At 42.0% G+C, this 21987-nt stretch overlaps 2 protein-coding genes across 7 annotated transcripts in view; one reads left to right on the top strand and one right to left on the bottom strand.

The window, feature by feature from the left end:
• Imp (IGF-II mRNA-binding protein) overlaps window positions 1-21987 on the bottom strand; it is a 98079-nt gene that overhangs the window by 53553 nt on the left and 22539 nt on the right. For 3 of the 6 annotated variants that reach the window (XR_010300286.1, XM_064135407.1, XM_064135408.1), the window contains exon 3: window positions 5454-5513. The exons of 2 other annotated variants lie outside the window; for them this stretch is intronic. Coding sequence is in view for 3 of the 4 variants with exons in the window: in XM_064135407.1 (XP_063991477.1) it covers window positions 5454-5513 (60 nt within the window). In the remaining variant the exon portion in view is untranslated. Of the gene's footprint in view, window positions 1-5453; window positions 5514-7972; window positions 8014-21987 lie in introns of those variants that run through there. One more of the 6 variants, XM_064135413.1, reaches the window with a different exon arrangement.
• On the top strand, window positions 10219-11562 carry LOC135169925 (uncharacterized). The gene is made up of 4 exons (XM_064135343.1): window positions 10219-10516; window positions 10637-10805; window positions 11149-11212; window positions 11322-11562. Exons 1-4 carry the CDS (start codon window positions 10446-10448, stop codon window positions 11348-11350), a joined length of 333 nt encoding a protein of 110 aa, XP_063991413.1. The 5' UTR covers window positions 10219-10445; the 3' UTR covers window positions 11351-11562.

Here is a 21987-nt window from a genome sequence, read left to right as displayed (position 1 = left end):
CATGGGTCATAATTTTGGGACTTCGGGAGGATAATTATCATCATTTGAAAAACATTCTCAAAATTCCACATAAATTCTCGGAAATTTGACCGAAAATTTCACCAAAATATTACCTCAATAACTCGAAATTTAAAAAATCAATCAACTGAGCATTTCCCATATTTTCCCGGAGTCCACCCCCTACCCCTTACTTTTTGCGCGATAAAAAAACCGCCAAAAAATATTTCCCCCCAAAAAAAAAATCCTCTCAAAGACTTTCTTGCCACTTTTTACTATCAAAGTGTTCTCTGAGGTGCAGAATAGATGCAGAAAGCCCCTCCTCAGGCCAAAAATTTACGCTCAGTTGATTGAATAATCGATTGGTCATCCTCCACAAATAATCACCTGCGCGTCTGCTTCCTCGCACCCTCAAAATAATCAGATAAACAACAATGTATTATTATTTATTTCCCTCTTATCTTGCGTTTAGCGGGAAATAGTGCGCTAAAAATTCATTGGAGATTTGTATCGGATGTACCCCAGGCACACACACAGTCCTACGAAGAGACTACACCTAGTGGTATTGATTACCTGTCGAAGGTCAGGAGAACGCACACTATGTTACCATGTCGATTGTGGAATTATATCGAAAAAAAAAGAAAGGAAGAAACGGAAGTCTGGTCGCGGGGAGAACGACCGAAATTCGTGGTATCGATGGAATCGAGTTTTAGGGGGGGGGGGAGGGGGAGGGTTGAATAAGGAGTCCAAGGACAGGCCCTTATTATATACCGTAAATACATATTCTTATGTGTTCTTTGAGAATTTTAATTTAAGGAGTTTTGTAGATATTTTCTCAATATATAATATATAATTCATAAAATATAATACATAATATATAATACATAATATATAATACATAATATATAATATATAGTATATAATGTATAATACATAAGTCCGTAACGCGAAACCAAAAGACATTTTACTGCAGATTGAGGTAATAATTGAATAATTCTAATTTTGGAAAATTGCGAATATTCTTGACACATAGTTTAAGAGCAATCAATTTTTTAATGATAAAAATTATTGATTTGGAATCGTCAGAAATTGGGGGAGAGAAGAAGCGCAGGATAAATCCCAGGGAAAAGTCTGGTGCTGGAAGTTGCTGCGATTTTATTAGCAAAAACATAATTTTTTCTTCAAATTCCCGGACTGAGAGAAATTCTTTATAAAAATTCTCCCATTATTTTGTGGAAAACTGTCCTGAGACGTCATGTTTAGTTCGAGACTTAGGGACGATTAATGTTTTGATGATGAAATTTATTTCGAGGTTAGAGAAAATTTATCCGGATAAAATAGAGATTTACTTAACCGGTAGAATTTACTATACGGTAAAATACAAGTTCTCTAATCTGGAATAAAAGATAATCATCAGATATTAATTTTTAACAAGTTTCGGCATTTTAAGGAACGATAGGATAATTTCTATCGGAATTTTCTCTCCGCCTATGGGAATTCCCTAGGAATTTCCAGAAGCTTTACACAAATTTTACCAGAAATCCGGGAAAACTTTAATCGAAAATTTCTTTTTATATTTTTTTTCATAGAAAATTCCTCTTTGTGTAAATAATTACACAAATATAAATAATTACAGTAAAAATCAAGTAACAATTTACCTGAGTTTGCAACATTAAACATCTTTGAAACTACGGAAATTCATGAAATATCAAAAATAAAATGAAAATAAAAATTCTCGAAAAATTTCTGACCGTGAAAATTTGAATAATGACGGAAATATTTTGACTCCGCAATATGTGTTTTGAGTTCACCCAAAGAATATGCATCAAGGTCACTCCCTGTCGGCGAAGCATATGGAGTTTTTGGAGAGCACAAACTGACTCGTCTTTGTCTCAACCCACTCTTCCCCCCCCCCCCTCCCCCAACCCCCGGGATAATGACGTTTGGGGTAGGTTCAGGGGACTATAGGTCCCTCTTCAAAACCGTTTTAACGTTAATTAATAGTTGCACGGCTCGTAAATACCCCGGTGAATGGTGCGTGGCAGAGGAGAAATAAAATAAAAAGCTTAAAAGTCCCAAAAGTCCCAAATGGTTTCCGGAATTGTCTGGGGCTATTTCTTTTCCCCCCTCGGTGAATCCTTGTGTTAACCAAAGGGGAACAAATATCAATCGATATTCCTTGAAGAGCCTGAACACTGAGCGGTTGAACTGACCTTCGATAGGGGGAGAAAACAAAATTTTTTTTTGGCTTCGAAGAGTTTGAATTTTTGCCCAACGACTGGGTAAAATTGAGAAAATTTTTTCAGTTTATTTTATGTGGACGAAGGGCATTTTTCTAGAAACATTATGAAAAAATCTAATGTTTCTGGCGATTTTTGGGAAAATTTCTAAGGATTTTTGGAAAATTAGTGCGGATTTCTCAGAAATTTTTCGAAGATTTCCGGAAAATTTTTTCAGAAGTTCAAGAATAATTTATGTTTAAGTCAATAAAATTTCCAGTGACAGCACAGAAATTTTTTCCTGGCCATCACTGGAAGAAGCAATTATTTTTTTACATAATTAAGTAATTATCAATATGCAAAGCCGTACGAAAGTGGAAAACTTGGAAAATATTAAAAATTTAGGTAATAACTTTTCTTGATTTTTAATGTGTTAAAAATTAACTTAAATTCGAGCTTTGATACTATAATAAAATGTAAAAATTCGATAAACATTTTTTGATCCGAATAAATTATCGTTGAATTCCATATAAACAAAGAGAAATGGCTCCATTTATTTAAAAATTTTATTTACAGCCATTAATCGCTATTTTTTGTTTTCCATTACAGAATTCGTGTGATTTTCTGTAAAAAGAGTGCAATGAAACAACTAATTATAATTAATAGTATTAATTAATAGTGATTAAGAATAAATTATCCCTCACATAAAATAAAATAACGATTTTCCTCCTCTCCTTTTTCTGCGCAATGACTTCGTGAACCATAAATTTCTTGTGAATCGGTAATTTAACCTCAACAATTACCAATTTTTTCTGTCCCTTTTTCCTTAATCTTTCCGATGTATAAATATCGACGACATAAGAGGGGCTTTATTCCAACGAGATCTATTTCAAGATCTTGGCCTAGTAAAATCCGTTGTCTGTCTTCGACAACGATTACATTGAAGTACATTATGAGTATTTATTCCCACCCTATGTAACAAACTGAACATTATAATTCCAGAATTAGGGTTATTTCTCAACATTCGTTACAACCTCCCATTTGATTCCCATTTTCTCCTTACGACAATGACTCTAGTCCTTGGCTCTTACTCAATAAATTGGAGAGGGAATTGATGGAATAATTTCCCATGAGAAAATAGAACGTGACGATATTATTATCCAACAAAAATACTGAGAGCATTGAAATAAACAATTGATTTTACAGACATTACATATAATATATAATATATTGATACTTGAGTAATTGAGTATTTAATCATTACAATAATTAATAAATATTTATATTTTTTAATAATATTTCGAAAAATATTTCGTATATCCTAATTCACGTAAAAAAAATTCAAAAATATTTTGTAAACATCACATAGAAAAAAATATTATTATTATTATTATTATTATTATTATTATTATTATTATTTATTTCCTTGATGTTACAAATGTCTTTCTTTGCTTTACACCCTCCCCAGCCTCTCTTAAATCTCTCCCCACATAGAAAAAAATATATAATTATAATTACAATATAATTACAATTATTTATATGATATTATATTCATATTCATATTTATATGATATTGATTCTTAAATTTACTTAAAAAATTCATAAATAAAAATATCAATATCATATAAATATATATAAATAACTATTTTCTATTTATAAATTAAGATAAATTTTTTTTTAATAAAAATTCTCCAATCAATGTAGTTTCATCCCTCAAAATACCCGAACCGATACCAAGAAAAAAGTATCAGCACGACATGAAGAAGAAAAACAGAAAATTGGTGATGCCAGGGGAAGAATGATGATGGCAAAGTGAGACCTAGGGGTTGGTATTCCCGAGAACGAGAAAAGGGAGGGGAAAGAGTGCCCCTGGGGGTGTTATTGGAGGGCGAGGGGCTGAAGGAGAGGGTGGGGGGTGGCGGTGGGAGATAAAGCGAGGAGTGTTCCTCGGCCGGGGAGCAGAGGGGCGGGGGTGGAAGGGCCGAGGGGGCGCAGATGAAACCGAGTGAGAGAGAAAAGTGGTTAGGCGCCAGGGTTGGGACACGAAAGCATCCCTTACACTCCACACCGAACGCCAACCAGAGAGAACGAGAAAGAGGAATGAGCGGGAAAATGCTAGTGGGCGAAAGGCCCTCAACTCACCCTCATTCCAACCCCTCTTATGCGAATCAATAGCAGAGAGACCAACGCACCCTTCGAGCTTTAACTTTCTCTTGACGTATATCGTAAGCCCGTTTTCTTATTCGTTTTGGGGGATAAAAACTTCTGTGACATTCCAAAGACAGTTGACGATGGCTGATGCTTACTGAAGAATTTATAATTCGTCGGAAGGGTAGGGGGTGGGCGCTTAATTATTGGAGGCATTTGGAGTCGGGAGGGAGCGTGAAATAATTGGGAGGGTTTAATTGTTTTAAATTTATGGAGGGTGGGAGAGTTGAGGATAGAGAGGAAGTTATTGGAATATGAATTGAGTTAATGTGTGGAATTGAGGTTTTTTGAGGGGGTTGGGGATCAGTTGGGTGGGGGGAGGATGAGGGAGGAAAGGACTGGGTGGAATTTAAGATGAGAGATTAGGTCAAATGAAATTTTTTTTTGGGATTTAAATTGTAAAGTGAGCAACGAAATTTTTTGAGGATTGAATGTCGTGTCAGCGCCAAAAATTTTCTGTATTCCATAAGAATTGTTTACGGTGCTTTGGGATAAGTGATGTACTCGGCAGCAAAAATTCTGGTGCTGGCACCATAAAGAGGTTTTAATTGAAACCTGAACACATTTACGTGTCAGCACCAGAAATTTTCTGTGTCCCACATAAATTTCCACAGTAATTCTAAAAAAAAAATCTGTAACTCACAGTAAAAATTCTGTTACTAACACCAGAAACGAGTTTGATATCTTGACCCGCCATTTGGTATCGGACACATTCGCATGCCAGCACCAGAAATTTGCAGTTTCCAAGGACACTGTTTATGGTAATTTTAGAAAAATTCCTCTAGCCCGCGGTAAAAATTCTGCTGCTGGTACCGGATTTATAAAAAAAAAAAATTGCTCTCCGTGTCTGCCCTCCATCATTCACCGAGAACTTAGCACCCTTGAGCATCACTCTAAGCAACCCCCTCCCCCTCCTGCTAACCACCCCAGCCACCCCAAAAAATGATTGATGAACATGATCAGGTAATTGTGAAGGAATGAGGATGAGTGAGCGTCACTTCATTGTAAAGGAAGAAAATGAGAACTCACCTCCATCCGTTTGTAAGGTGTCCAACAACCGGGGAGTCTGGAAGGGCGTTGCCGGTAGTTCTGGAAAAAGGAAAAAAGTAGATTTTTGTAGGATAAATAGGAATGGGGACCCGGATTTTAATCAGAACATCATCAGGGTAGATTCCCTTCCCCTCCCCTTCCCTTCCCTTGACCGGCCTCCTAATTCCCCAAACGCTAAAGAGGTTTTGGGTGTATTTATCATCAAATTGCAATTAAAATCGCGTGTAATTACTGAAAAAAATCATCATAACATATTCACCCGAAATAATTAATGATAATTAATTTATTTGCAGTGAAACTATTCAGACTCAATATATTTAGATGGAAATTGCCGAACGCTCCGGTAAAATTACGTGACAGCGCCGTGAAATTCTCGCGAGTGATATTACGCGATGAAATTTCGGCAAAAATGACGGACAAAATTCCTTCTCGTTTAATTTCCACGTCATTAGTGATAAAAAATCATTTTCAAGACTCCATTGTCACGTGAACGGTAAATTCTGCCTGTAATTAACTTCCCTAAAATGTTTCGGGTGGAATTTCGGAAAAAATGACGGACAAAATTCCCTCTCCTTTAATTTCCACCTTCACCAGTCCCAAAAAATCCCTTTCATTCGCCTTCACTCTCCCTTCAATCTTAAATTCTGCCCCCAATTAACTTTCCTAGAATGTTTCAACTGGAATTGCGGCAAAAATGACCGAAAAAATTTCCTCTCCTTTAATTTCGACATTCGCAACTCGAAAAATCCTCTCCATTCGTCTTCCTTCCCCCTAGAATCTCAAACTCTACCCACGACTTCCCTAAAACGTTTTGGGTGGGCAGCCCCTGGACGTATTTATCACAAAATTGCAATCAAAATCGCGTGTAATTAGCAAAAAAAAAATCGTGAATGTTCACGATTAGGACGGAGTCACGCACATGAGTGAAGTGGGTTTTTCTTGCTGATACGGATTCAAGAGGGATAGATGGTTCGTTAATTGGTGTATTTTCGTCCTGGTGCATGTTAATCGGTTGTTTCGCTTTATACAAAAGTGATGAACGAGTCGAAAAATTAATATCCCAAACGTTTTAAGATAACCATCAATTTTGAGTTGTTCTCTTCGACCAGGTGCCGTCGTGTGTATTAAAAGAGACGTATTCGCGTCTCTTTAAAAAAATAAAAATACCTCAGTGCAATTTTTTTTTTCATTCGTATGATGGTCACGCCAATTAAGGTGGAATCGCCGTTAAATATGGGCCTTATCAGACACACGCTCCTGCCAGCCCCCCCCCTACCCCCTTCCCACCCCTCCGCTCTCTCATCACTTTTCGGGGAATTTCAATTTCACGAGGAGACGAGGATGCGATGCACGTGATCAGGTACCGATGCAGTGTGTCAGGTACCCAGAGAGGATTATCGTCATGTCATTTACGTCAAACAGAAGTTGGCGATGTCATGAAATCGCACGACTGGTGCTGACGAACATCAGGAACTTGTCCGGGAATTTATGATGAATTAATCAAATGAAAATTACGACGAATTCTGAGACGCGCTCGAGTTAATTGGAGGAGTAAATTAACTTTTTATGGCCCTCCGGACGGTTTTTCGAGGGGGTGGGGGGTGGGTTGATGAGTTTATAAGGTGCAAAAACTGTTTGTCATTGAAATTTTGCTGGTGAAGAGATTTTGAATCGGATATTCAGGCCGATCGATTTTTTAAGGGAGTCGGGGGTAATTGGTTTGGAAATGATTATATTAGGGAAAATTGGATGATTGATGGGGGGTGGGGTAAGTGAGGGAGATATCCGAGGGGTGAGAGATATTGTGGCGCGGCACGAGACGAAATTAATACGGAAATTTTGGGTGATAACAGGAAATTCAAAATTGAAAGTGAGGGATCGGAATTTTGTCCGGAATTTGAATTTTCAGTGGAAATTGTTGTAATCCACCGAAAATAAAATAAATCCTCAAACCCTTCCTCCAAAAATTCCTGAATCGAATGAAGTCCTTCACCCCAAAAAAACCTCCCATTCAAATTCATAAGATAATTTTTTTCCTTCATTATCAAAGAATAATTGAAGTTTATCTCCTCATTACCCTTAAACGTTCGAGTGAATCGTTAAGGGCCTCCACCAGGTGCATCAAGGGCACATGAAATCATGGGTTTGAAATAGTATAATTTTAGACGACTACTGAGGTTAAAGAGGAGCAGGTGTCGTTTGCCATTGCACCTGAAAAATTCAGCCCATCCCGCTTTCGCTCAACTCTTTCTTTTTTTTTTTTTTTTTTTTTCTCTTAAACTATATCCTCTGACTCCAAAAGTTTACGATCACAGCAGAGGCGAGAAGCCCCTGTGTATCCTCGCGTCAGAGCGGAACCGCTGGAGATGATCGTCGAAAAAAAAAAAAAAAAAAAAAAAACGCGGAGAGAGATTCACTCGACAAAGACGGAATAACAATAATTATTGCACGTCAGCGTGCTTCAATTTCGGGATAATTAAGCGACGCCTATCCCTCACCTGCGTGTTCCCACTTGCCTCTTCATCTTCGGTGTCTTACCTCACGTGTAATTTCGTCTTCTGGTGCCTTGTAAATTGAAGAAAAAAAAAAAAAAAAAAAAAAATTAGCTTCCGCAAGGAATTTTCATGCGAATCAAAAGCACTCGTTTTTGGGACAAGCCAGAGGAAAGTACATGCTTGATGAAAATCGTTTCTGGCGATGGGTTTGGGGAATATTGAACCTGATGGTCGCGGTCTTACGCCGGACCGTATGGTGATAAGGGGGTAGACCTGGGGCCTCCGCCGTTGGGTTGCGAGATCGATGGAAAATTTAATTTGCATTTATGGGTGATGAAGACTGGCGCTTTTTATGTGACTTCATTAATTCAAAGTGGTCGTAAAGGAATTGATGGCCGGGAGAAATTGTTTATTTTCAGGTGCGAAGAAAAATTATCGAAGGTGAGGTAAATATGTGCGGTAAATGGAGAAAAATTTGGATCGAGTTTTGCGCTGTTCTAGGGGTTATTAATTATTTGTATATTTCTATACGGAAAGAAATTTGAGGTCAAAATTAGGCCTCCAGGGGGCGAAATGAGGGACTAAGGGTAGTTTTATCAGCAAAATTAGACTTCCAAGGCTAATTTTTCCAACAAAACTTGTCTGAAAAAGTGGTGGATTGGCATTTCACCCCACGTTTCGCCCTTCAGAGGCCTAATTTTTATCCAAAATTTTGTTCCGTATGTTTTCTGATTTACTAATTTACAATTTCGAAGTGCAAAATTACAAAAAAAAAATACGTAATTTTACTAAAAAATTCCTCTCAACCCGATAAATTCCCACAAAAATCCCAAACCCCTGCGAAAAAATTCCCCATTCGTTCCGTAAAATTCCCCATTCGTTCCATAAAATTCCCCTTAACGTTATTCCCCTCCAAAAATACCGAAAAGACGCAATTTTACTCCATATTTTTCTCCGACTGAAATAATTCTCAACCGGCCAAATAAATTAGTCACTCCCCCGTTACCGTTTCCTTCCCCCCGATTTTTTCAGCCTCACAAATTTCCCACTTCCCCTCCCTAAACCTCCAAATGGTACCAGCGCATTGGCACGTTCCACCCTAAGCCCTAAAACCTCCATAAACTGCATCGCAGTAAAGATCCCGATACTGCACTCGCTGACCCCTGTTATTACCCCCGGTATCCGCGAAATTAAGCCTCGCTAAAGTTCCAAAAGTTCCTTTAGAAAAAAAAAAAAAAAAAAAAAAAAATTCGAATGACTTTTGAAGTAGCCAAACTCTAGCGCTTAAACAAGATCCGAACGTAACCTAAAAGAGAGCAAAACTTTTAGAGCCGCTAAATGCAATACTTAGTTTTTTCTACAGCCGGAGTAGAGGGAAGTGAAGATAATGAGGGAATATTGTTATTTAATTTTGCCTCTGTGCGTCTTATATTACGATTGTGGCTTCGAGATTTGGTGGCCTCCTGGCTGGGTGAAGGGCAGCTGCATCCTGGCGAAACGCACCTAATCTCGATTTCTCGAGGCCAAGTGATACTTTGAGCAAACAGAAAAATTGAGGATAGAAACAAAACAAAGGGACGGGATTTGTTAGTGGAACGTGTTCTATCTTCTTTTTTTTTTGGGTTTACGAGGGGAAGGGCCTGCCATCGTTCTTTGCGATAATCTCGAGGAATTCATGAGCAAAGAAGACATTGCTTGGGGTTCGAGTATGGGGGATGCATCGAGATAATCGATTATTGTGTGGGAATAATCGATGAGTTGATAGTCGAGAATCGATGGTTGAGTAAAAAATATATTGTTTTATAAGGGAAATGTGCTAATTCGTGGGAATAATTGATTATTTGATAGGCATAACTTATAATTTTATAATCATTAATTAAATAAGTTTAAATTTTATAATATCCCTTTTCTATCAGACGTAGTTTCTAGTCCTCTGACATAATCAATAGCTGATTAATGAGATTGAACATTATGATGTGAATATTCCGTAAATAATGAAATAAAAACTGTCCTGGTTATTTTTTAAACTAAATTTAAGACAAAAAATGTTGAAATTCCCATAATAAATCATTTTTCCTTTTTGTTTGCAAAATAACGTGAAATTTGCACGTTTTATAAAACTAATTTTACTTCTCTTTTTTTCTATCTTTGACATCACTCGTTTTTCTTTTATCATTTCCCAAAATTAATATTAATAAAAAATTTACATTGCGTTTGCAATATTTTGTAATATATTACAAATCAGTAAATCCTATTATAAAAAGGAGACCCGTGTACAGATCGATATCGATATTTCTCGAAGAAATATCTCGAAAATGCGTAAGCGTAAGACAGAAACCGAAGCGACATCTGTCGATTATATTAGTCGCACATTGGGCTGGAACAAATGAACCGGTAAAAACCATCACATTTGGCAACGTGTTTGAGTGTTTTTATCCTATTATAAAAAGGAGATAATTTATAATCGTGAAACATCATGACATCTCCACCTATTAAATATACGACCAACAGAGCCATTGATCATTTCAATGTTGCAGCTACACTCATGTAAGTATTCCTATTATTATTTTTAAAAAATGAACATATTTCAAAAATTTATTATGCATTCAATCATCATAACCTATCATTGACACGTGTTCGGAGAGTAATTTCATTTTTTTTTCTTAGGAAAATCATCGGCTACGTCGACAGCATTGAAGACCTGAGAGAGTTGCCAAAGTCTCCATCTAAGTGGATTTACAAGTGCATTTTAAATAACAATGATGGCAGAAGGGTTCGCATACTTTGCTCGGGGGATGATGCTCTCAAATACAAGGATGAGATCAAGATGTATCAGGTACAGGTGATTTCCATTCAAAAAGAAAAAAAGTGAAATTGTCACATATAATACCACAAGAGTGGTAGGGAACCTAGAGGGAAATACTCGATAATGTTGAAGATCGAGTGGTATTCAGGAGATTATTTTTCCTATCCAAATTTCGGCAAAGAGAATTGTGCCACGAAATGAAGAGAGGTTTATTTGGTTAAGTTATCGTTTGTTTTTTTTATATATAGCCTACCGGCAGAATTATGAAAAAATTATCGCATATAATACCACAAGAGCTCCGAAATTATCGAATATTTCCCGATAGGTTCGTTGCAAACAAATGAACGTAAGAACGTACGTTATTTATTTGTAGGGAACCTTGAGGGAAAAAAAATATCAACGAATAAATAACATAAATGCCCAGTTCAGTTTTCTAGGTCAGTTTTCTGTTTTGGAAACAAAATGAATATCTATATGAATATCTATGCGAATATCTGAATGAATATCTATGAGAATATATGAAAAATTTGAAATTTTACTTTTTAGATAATAAAAATCACTGGAGGGATTATTAAAGCGGCCAATCCACAGTATCGGCGATCAACGGACACTGTGAGCGACAAAGAATTTCAATTTGCACGTAGGAGCACTTTCGACATCTTTGGCACATTTAACATTACGAATGGAGCTGACAATGGAAGGTCGAAGGTCATCTCATATAAAAAATTGAGATGGAGAACGTTTGTGCTGCTCGCGGGCCAGTCCAGATCACTGGATGGCTCAAAGAGCCATTTAGAAGCATTACCACGGTAAGTGGTTCGAGTTATGGATCTGGCATGTTTTGCACAAGGGTCCATCGCATGACCATTCACGTGGTAACATACATCCCGAGAGAAGATTTGATCGAGGGAATCAAAATGACCATTAAAGGTCGAGTTGATTGTCGTGGGGATGGTTTTGTTCTGAATATTAACAGCATGGATGACATTGCAGTCCTGACTGAGGATGTAGCCCTCAATGAAGATGAGTTGGATGATGCTGTCGAAGCACCTCCTCTCATTCTCAAACGAGGGGCAGCTGAATCTGCATCTGGAGAGGCGATGGACGTCGCGAATAAGGTACTTTTTTTTATTAATGGTTATGGTTATCCAAATTTAATTACTTTTAATTTTTCACTATTCTCCCTTCAATGCAAGAGAATATTGCAATATTTTCATCTAATGTTGGCTTAGTTTCAAGCAGAATTCAGTATAATATTTTCATTAGAACATTAATAAAAAAAATTTTCTATGGAAATATAAATGAAAATGCATTGAATCATTCATTAAACAGTTATTAAGAACAGATAATCTTTTTTGTTTCAGAAACTGAAAGCTGAATAGCTTTAATGACGTGCTATTTACTCTGGAAGTTCAATTGCAAAATTGAAAATTTTTTCTATAACAAGTTCTAGACTGTTATTTTTTCACACAAAAATTGAGTTCTATAACAAGTTTAACACTGTTATTTTTTTACGCAAAAATTTAATTCTATAACAAGTTTAATACTGTTATTTTTTTACACAAAAATGAAACATTGACAAGCTTGAGCTCTTTAAGAATCTGATTTTTTACTTTTAAAGACTGCCAACTTCATAGCAGTAAGGTTAATACTCATTTAGCTTTAACAACCAAAACAGATGGAATTATAATAATCTATTCATGAACATTAGTATTTATTCAGAATTTATTTCAATATATGGCCCTGTTTTTGAAGAAAAAGTATTACTAAACATTTGTATTTTTTATATATAACAGAGAAAACTGAAGACTAATTAATTTTATGATTAAAGTAGATAAAGCTCTCCGGAATCACAGATAAGTGATACAAAGGATATATTCATGTTAATGTTTGTTCATATTTCTTAACATATGTTGTAATGTCAATTATAATTGTTGGAACATTATTTTTGTTTTCATTTCAAAATCCGTCCCACTCCTGTAAATGTTTATTGAACGCAAGTGGCATAGATTTGGAGTTAATGGTTTCATTAATAAAAATTTAAAACGCGATTTTTTTGCAGACATTCAGTTTGAACCTTCCCTACGGTTGTAAGTCGCAGGTATACACCTTGGTGCGGCAACAATGTCTCCTGCACTACTACTCACGAAAAAAAATTCGCAAGCAGCGATGTTCTTGGTTATGTGAAGGGAATAAATAATCTCAATCGCATAATTTGATGTTCACAAATAATTAGAAAATCTTTAATTATTAGATTAGATTATTATGAGACTAAGAACGCCCTCTTCCTGACTTGACTGATTGCTGTCGCTATTATAGCTAAATCTCGAATTTGCGGAAATGTTCTCGATTCTGTATACCGTATGCTGCCTCGCACTGTATAGTATATGCAATCTTAGAGCAATCGAAATATATTAAGATTTTCCCAATTGTCTTTTTCCATGAGTTTTAATTTTAACTTCGAAGATAGAATAAGAGCATTCATTTTCTAGAGTTTTCAATTCTTATGATTTGGAAAAGATGGCGCGTGCGTAGCACGCGCGGACGATCTCGTCTTACAAAAAGCTGAATATTTCAACAATTAAAATTTTGTCATCTCCACCAAAATTTAAAAATAAATATAGAATAATTAACAGTTTAAATTCTTTATTATTTCTTCCGTTAATCAACGTTCAATAATTATTAAATTTCCCCAAAAACAACTCACAAACATTATTTAAATTAGTTTCCAATTTTTTTAGAACTGGAAATCCTTCTTGTATCAAATTTTTTTCCAAAATGACGCAAAATTTTTCCGTTTTATAAAAATAATTTCATTTTTTCTCTTCATTTTTCATCGCGCATTTACCGTCACATAACAAGAACAAGAATTTCTATTGTTTCGACTCGTTACCGTAGCGACTGTTGCGAAAGTGTGAGAGGGATGAATCGTAGAAAAGAAACGGAAATGGGGTCTTTTTCTGCAGAGTCCAGTTTTTTTTTCGCATTGTCCTCTCTTCACGCGTCAACACACCAGTGAATGTACACAAGTTTGCATAAACGAAATGGTACCTAGGGAACATACTAATCCTACTATAAAGTCGTTGGTGATTCCTGTTGCGTTTATATACCTTTAGTGATTCAAATTGTTTGGAGATTTTTTTTTTCATTCCCCCGTCGATGACGGAGAAAGGACGCACAAGTGGAGGAACACGAAATGTGTTTCCCGAGGTGCCTCGAGGAGATTTCGATCTGATTAGTTGGGCTCGTGTCCTGCAACTTGTTCTGTTTCATATGAATTATTCGACGGGGGAATGGAGATTTTTCAATTCAGCGAGATGTTGTATTTAAATATTGTTAATGTTTTGAATTTCAATGATGAGAATCAGAAGGGAGCGATAAACATCGAGACTGACGAGAAGAGGTTTTTGAAATTTTTCCTTTCGCTGTACGGGAATAAAAAAATTAATAGAAAGAAATATTGTTATTAAATTAAATAAATGAGATGACGATTTATTCATTTATTTTATACGCGAATAACGTAATAATTTTTTTTAATAAACAAATCAAGTGTTTATATTTAATGATTATTTTTTTAGGTGAAAGTGAATATTTTTGAGAAAAAACTTGAAATTTTTATTAACAACAGAATTACCCTCAGCCCCGGACCTCTCTATAAACGAGACGAAGGGGAGGGTTTGAGTCACCTACTGAGCGCGTCTCCAGGTGGCGGATAGGAGGGGGCCGGAGTATGAGTGGCACCTTGGGACCGGAGACAGGAGGCTGGAAAGAGCACCTGAATCTGGATTTCCGGGGTACACTTCGGATACCGGTCTGCGATGACTATAACGTCGACCTACGGAAGTAAAAACCCGTTAGGAAGACCCAAAGCATCGCCGCGGACCAGACTTCCCAAGCTAAGGTGGAAGTTATCGTGCCGAGGGCTGAATGACACTGGGGAACAGTGTCTCAAACGATACCCTTGGGGAACCAGGCAGCACCCCATTGTATGCATGCCTTACCTCCGCATCCAGGCTCTGCGGGGGTGGACCTTCTTTTCCTGGTTACTCGTGGGATTAACATGGACCCATTAAATAATAATAAAAATTTTAACGCCGATGACGGTGCCCTCTCTGAGGGAACGGCAGAGGCTTACAGGTCGGAGGAGAGTACGATCTGCGCTAGGGCTCCGGAAGGGGAACAAGCGCAGATACAAATGGAAGTGGAAGGGGAGCCAGCCTCAGAGGGGCCTACCAGTGGTGGGCCCGCTGTCGCTGACCCTACCCTGGCGAAGAGGAGGAAGGGTAGGACGGGCGCGGAGAAGCGCCGGGCCCGCCAGGCTAGGCTGAAAGCCGAGGCCTCGCGGGATCAGCAATCTCCGCAGAAAGGGACCGCGACGGAGGAGAAGGAGGAACAGGGGACAGGGCCCAAGAGGCCCAGGTCCTCAGGATCCACTCCCCCCGAAGTGGCCATGCCCAAGAAGAAGGCACGGGCAATGGAAGGGCTGGGGGCAACCTCTTTCAGAGAGGCGGCGAAGGGTGGAGGCAGGGTGGCCGTAGTGCCAACTGGCCATCCGGAGCTGTCCCTGACAAGGGAACAGGCCAACCTAGTCCAGGAGGCGCTAGTGGCGGCGTTGTTCGGGACTGACCAAGATGGTCAGCTCCCGAGCTTCGATGGCCACTGGTATGACGATGGCGTGCTGTGGGTGGCATGCGCGGACAGTCGATCAAGAGAGTGGTTGACTACCGTGGTGCCCACCCTGGCACCCTGGGAAGGGGCCTCCCTTATCCTGGTGGATAAGGAAGCGCTCCAGAAGCTGATCAGGGTTACGGCCTTTCTCCCGGGAAAACCCGTGGGAGCGGCTATGGCTCTTGAGAGGCTGAGGATGCAGAACCGGGCCCTCACCACAGGCAAGTGGAGGGTGTGGGACTGCCGGAGCGGGGAGGAGGGGCTCAACATGGTGTTGGGAGTAGACCCCAAGTCCCTAGAGGCCCTGAAGGGTTTGGGGATGGCCCCATTCTACTGCCTCGGCCGGGCTCGTTTCTACGAGACCCAGCGGAGAGCGGCGGGGGGAAAGGCGCCCCAGACGCAGCCAGGCCCAGGGAAAGTGGTCGCTGACCAAGGGGGGTCAGTGACCGCAGGGGAGGGGAGAGGGCAGGAGGGTGCGCCAAAGGGTCCGGGTGGACAGGAGAGTGCCCCAGTAGCTGCCAGGGAAGGCGCCCGCGAGGGAGGAGGAAAGGAGTGCGAGGAAGGCTCTCTCTTACAGAGGGACCCCCTTGCCCCTGCAAGGCCTCCGCTGAGCGGACGGACCAAGGGCCGAAGAGGTAGGCCGCCTCTGGTGAGAGGGGGCGCGGCGGGAACTGGGAGAGGGTCTCAAGGGACCCTCAACTGGGCCCTGCCGGGCTCATCCCACTCAGGGCAGGTTAGGGCGCCACCAGGCGACCCTGCCTAACGGCCAAACAATGGCCAGGGGGATAAGGGGGGAAGGAGCAGAGGGCAATAGGCAGGGAGACGGCATAGGCTCTCTGCTAGTCCACTGCTCCCAGATTAACTTGCAGCACTGCAAGGCTGCGACTGCCCTGCTGAGTCGCAGCCTAGCAGTAGAGCATACAGACATATGCCTTATACAAGAGCCCTGGCAACACGGAGGCTCGGTAAAAGGCCTATCTGGAGGCGAGGTGGAGCTATTCTATGCTCAGGGCGACCTGGGCCCCAGGGCCTGCATTGCTGTCAAAAGAGCGTGCGGAGCCAGGGGAATGGCCAACTTCTGCCACAGAGACTTGGTGGCGGTTGTCGTGAGACTTCGGGGGGAGGCCGGTGCGGAGGACATAGTTTTCTGCTCGGCTTACTTCCCACATGACTCGCCGACACCACCACCTACCAATGAGCTGCGTGATCTGGTGAATCACTGCAGAGCTAGAAAGTTGCCACTCATCATAGGTTGTGACGCAAACGCGCAGAACGTGGTGTGGGGCAGCGAAAGATGTAATGACAGGGGCACTGCTCTCCTGGAATTTATGGCAGACGTTGACCTAGAGATCCTAAACAGGGGCTCGAGGCCCACGTTCGTCACTTCTCGCTGTCAATGTATCATTGACGTAACCATGTGCACCCGCCGGCTGGCGAGGCGATGCAGGGACTGGAGGGTGGACCGGGAGGACACACTCTCTGACCATCGACGCATCAGATTTAGCATAGAGGGCTGTGCCCAACCGCAGCAGGACCGCCTGCGCAGAAACCCAAGGGCCACCGACTGGGACTCCTTCGAGAGGAACCTGGAGGAAAGGCTCGGGGTTGGACGCGTTAGGCCCTGCAGGGAGGACCGGTTAGAGGACGAGGTGGAGAGAATCCACGTTGCCCTAACTGAGTCTTTTGAGACGGCATGCCCGGCTAGACGTTGCAGGAAGGGTAATAAAGTGCCTTGGTGGAGCCGTGAGTTGGACAGGCTGAGAAGCCAGTCCAGGAGGCTCGGAAACCGAGCGCACAAATCGAAGAGGGCCGAAGACTGGACTCTGTACAGAAATGTGCAGAGAGAGTACAAGAGGCTCATAAAACGATCAAAGGAGCTCACCTGGAGGACATACTGTGAGGAACTGGAGGCGCTTTCAGGCATCTCCAGGCTTCGCAGGGTCTTCTCGGGGGGCCCTTCACAACGGCTGGGTGGAATCACGCTGGAAAGCGGAGAGACCATCACAGAACCGCGAGAGGTCCTTGAGCATCTGGTTCGCGCGCATTTCCCGGACTCTATTATAGAGCTTCCAGGAGAGTGCCTGGAAGTGGACTGGAAGCGAACAGGAAGCGGCGATCCCGACTGGGAGCTAGCCGCACGAATAGTAACGCTGGACAGGCTGCAATGGGCGGTGGACTCCTTCGAAATGTACAAGAGTCCAGGTCCGGATGGGATACATCCGGCCCTCTTGCGAAGAGGGGGGCCATTGCTCCTGCGCAGACTGATACCGGCATTCAGGGCCTGCCTAGCATTGGGCTATGTGCCAGGCAGGTGGCGGGAAGTCAGGGTTGTCTTTATCCCCAAACCGGGTAAATGCAGCTACGACAACGCGAAAGCCTACAGACCGATCAGCCTGAGCTCCTTCTTACTGAAGACGCTGGAAAGGCTGGTCGATAGGCACATTAAGGAGGGGGCACTGAGGATTAATCAGATATGCCCCTCACAACATGCTTACCAAGCTGGCAGATCGACTGAGACTGCGCTACACCACTTGGTAGGCACAATAGAAAATGCGAAGGAAAGGGGGGAGGACACCCTTGGCGTCTTTATCGACATCGAAGGGGCCTTCGACAATACCGCCTTTGATACAATGGAGAAAGCTGCGGCAGCGTTTGGGATCGAGAATTCGATCATCAAATGGATAGCCGCCATGCTCCGAACAAGAGTTGTCCACTCCACCCTTGGGGACAGTGAGGTAAGGGCTGCGGTAGGGAGGGGCTGCCCGCAGGGGGGGGTTATCTCTCCTCTGCTATGGCTCCTCGTAGTTGACGGCCTCCTCACTGGACTCGAGGAACTGGGGGTAAGGACAGTCGCATATGCGGATGATGTGGCACTGCTGGTAACTAGCAGGAACACGAGCATGCTGCACAGCAAGATGCAAAAGGCGCTGGACTATGTTCAGCAGTGGTGCACATCGAAGGGCCTAAGGGTAAACCCAGGCAAAACGGAGATGGTGCACTTCACACGTAGAAGGAGGGGTGCTGTTAAGGCTCCCTCCATTTACAACACAATGCTGAAATTCTCGAGTGAGGTCAAATACTTAGGTATTTGGCTCGACGAGAAGCTCAGCTGGAAAAAGCACATCGCCATGCAGACTAGCAAGGTCACCATGACTTACTGGGCATGTAGGCGAATGTTTGGAAGCACATGGGGTCTAAGGCCGAAGATGGTCAAATGGATCTACACGGCCATTATGACCCCACAGCTAACATACGCAGCCGCAGTGTGGTGGACAGCCTTGAACAAGGCCTGCCACAGGAAAGCGGTGGACAAAATAGGCAGGCTTGCGATGCTGGGCATAACAGGGGCCCTCAGAACGACCCCCAGCTCAGCGTTGGAGGCTCTGCTCTTTATGCAACCTCCACACCTAATTATAAGGGAAGAGGCAACAAGAGCGGCCGCAAGACTGCGGCTACAGGGAACATGGAAGGGAGCTAGGAATGGGCATGCTAGTGTCCTCCGCGCGGACAGAGAGCTGGAAGGGCTACTGTCGCGCGGTGCTGACGCCTGCAGACCCCGATGGCACTTTCGCAGAAAGTTCTCGGTCAATCTTGGATGGGGGGAAACCCCGTCAGGAAAGGATGCGGACTGGGTGCCGCCCCGTGGACTAGTCTGGTATACGGACGGATCACGGGTGAGCGGACGGGCAGGTGCGGGGGTCTGGTCAGAGGGGCCCGCAATAGCGAGGACCATTGGGCTGGGCTCACACGCAACCGTGCTCCAGACCGAGCTAGCTGCCCTAAGGGCCTGCGCCAGGATGATCCTGGAGAGGGGGGACAAGGGCAAAAAGATCTTCATCTACTCAGATAGCAAGCGCGCGCTGAGAGCAATACTCAGGTATGAGTGTTGTTCTAAGCTGGTGAGTGAATGCGTCGAGCTGATGGAGGAAATTGCCGTAAATAATCGGCTCGAGGTGGCCTGGATTCCGGGACACGCTGGCATCAAAGGCAACGAAAAAGCCGATGAGCTAGCAAAGAACGGTAGTTGCAGGGGCTTTCAGGGAGAGGTGGAGCACGTAGGCGTGCACACCGATTTTGTGAAGGACCTGGTCAAGGAACGTGCGGATAGGAGGATCGTGGAGAGATGGGACTCGGAGACGGGTGCCAAGCACACGAAATCCCTCCTAGGAGAACCCACTAGGAAGCTGGCAGAGACCCTGTTGGGCCTAAACAGGGTTAAGCTCCGTACTATGGTGGGGCTTATCACTGGACACTGGCCCCTGGCTCTGTACTTATCAAGGATAGGCAAGGGGACTGACCCCCTATGCAAAAGATGCGGGCTGACAGAGGAGGATCCTCTTCACCTATGCACAAGATGCAGCGGACTCGATGAAGCCAGATGGAATGTCTTCGGGTCTACTTGCATAGATATACATGTCGACAGGGACGGGATCAAGGGGCTCTATGAGTTAGCTCGTAGGGCACAAATACTCGATACCAGCGACTAGACGGCTGCCTGAGGGCAGGGTGTAAAATGGCCGAGAGGCTGATTGCACCTCCGGACAGGACCGTCTAAATATGATAAGTGATAACAGAATTACCGGACGATTTGTGGAGTATTTTTTATTGATAAATCGATCAATTCCTTGACATAAATAAATATTAATTAATTAGTTGATTAATACGAATGAATGTCAATTAATTCCATAAATATTTAAATATTTCTCAATTTTCAAGTTAATTTATGCCACAGAAAACCCCTGAAAATGTCAGAACCTGAGGACATGACGTATTCAAAGTTTCCTGTACATTAAAAATTCAAATTTTCATAAAAAAAAAAACCATCACTCACCATAAAAAACCAAAAATTTACAACTTTCTAGATAAGTAAAAAATTTCGTGACCGCTTTCAATTAAAATTGAATTAAACATCACATTGTTAATTCAGACATAAATAAATATCCAATAATAAACCAATAAATAAATAAATAAACAAATCCATTAAACGATATTTAAATTCCATATTTACGATATTTAAATTCCACAATTTAAATATTAAATACTAAATTGCATATTTTACTATTTAAATATCTTTTTACAATAAAGAAAAAATTTTTTCTTGATCTTCCGAGCAATTAACATCCCAACGCGTTGAATTAAAAATAATTGCAGTTTACTTCTGGCCTTTGAACTTGAAACCTCGATGCAACAAGTGCGCGGAAGATGCACCGACGTAAAACCTTGGAACGACAGCGAATGGGGGGAGAGAAGAGAAATGTGAATTGCAGTAGAACGAAACGTAAACCGTTTTCTGTCTCGCGCGCATCGTTGAACGATAGGGGGAAGGGGGGAGGGGGAGGAGGAGGAGGTTGAGACTGCACTTTGGCGTTTGAGGGAGGGAGGGAGGTTGTAATGGGGTGGGGTGAGAGAGAAAGGGAGAAGAGCACACGAGGTTGGCACGCGCCTGCGGGGCCCTCAGGGGTGGGGGGAGGAGGAGGGGGACAAAAGAGGGTGGGGGACGATTGCACACGAACGTGCAAGTGGGAGGGCGATGCATTTTGCGATCCGCTTTGCGTGATGAGACTGGCAAAGAAAACAAAGGGGTGGGGTATTGTATCGTTGGTAAAATGGAAACATTACCCTTATGGTATTGTAGACAAATGTCCGAAATTCGATGACCCAAATTGGAAATAGGATTTTTTGGGAGGGGGGTTATAGGGATTTTAGGCGCGTGGCGTTACCGGTTGAGGGGGCGGCGAGGAGTGACACGTCAAGGGAGAAAAAATCCCTAGGACGGGGGATAAGTGGGATATTTTTTAGGGTGAGAGGAACGTCAGGGGAGGACACATACCTAGGGTACTGGGGATGAACGGTATTTTTTACGGTTCGAAGAACATCACGCGAATAAAATCCCTAGGGAAGTAGTCATGAATGATATTATTCCCTAGTGATTTTCATGTTTTCGAGTTTGATGAAAGCACGCGAATAAAATCCCTAGGGAACTAGTCATGAATGATATGGTTCTGCAGTGATTCTCGCTTTTTGGAGTTTGAGGAAAACCATGCGAATAAAAATCTCTAGGACACTAGTCATGAACGATTTTTTTTCGCACTGATTTTCACTGTTTCGAGTTTAAGGAATACCACGCGAGTAAATTCCCTAGGGAACTAGTAACGAACGATAGGTTTCTGCAGTGATTTTCACTTTGTCGAGTTTGAGGAAAACCACGTGAGTAAATATCCCTAGGGGAGTCATGACCAATATTTTTCTCCAGTGATTTTTACATTTGCTAAAATTTTTTGGATATTTTAGCTCCACGGGAATTTCACGAACTTTTTTTCTTAACCGAGAACTTCAAGGTTTTTGTCTCAAGAAAGAACTTGAAGAGTCTTTTCCCCAAGGAGCCTTCGCCATTTTACATTCCCTTATTCCCGGAAAATTGGGAGAGATCAGGAAAATTCTGGTTCACATATCAGAAAATCTGCGATTCATTCGAAATTTTCCAAAATTCATCCCCCTCAAGTTCACGAACCTGAGAATTCCCTCAACCGCTCAGATTTCATTC

The sequence above is a fragment of the Diachasmimorpha longicaudata genome, chromosome 16 (assembly GCF_034640455.1).
Source record: "Diachasmimorpha longicaudata isolate KC_UGA_2023 chromosome 16, iyDiaLong2, whole genome shotgun sequence".
Taxonomy (NCBI): domain Eukaryota; kingdom Metazoa; phylum Arthropoda; class Insecta; order Hymenoptera; family Braconidae; genus Diachasmimorpha; species Diachasmimorpha longicaudata.
Note: the sequence above shows the minus strand (reverse complement) of the source record. Positions and strands in the feature narration are given on the sequence as shown.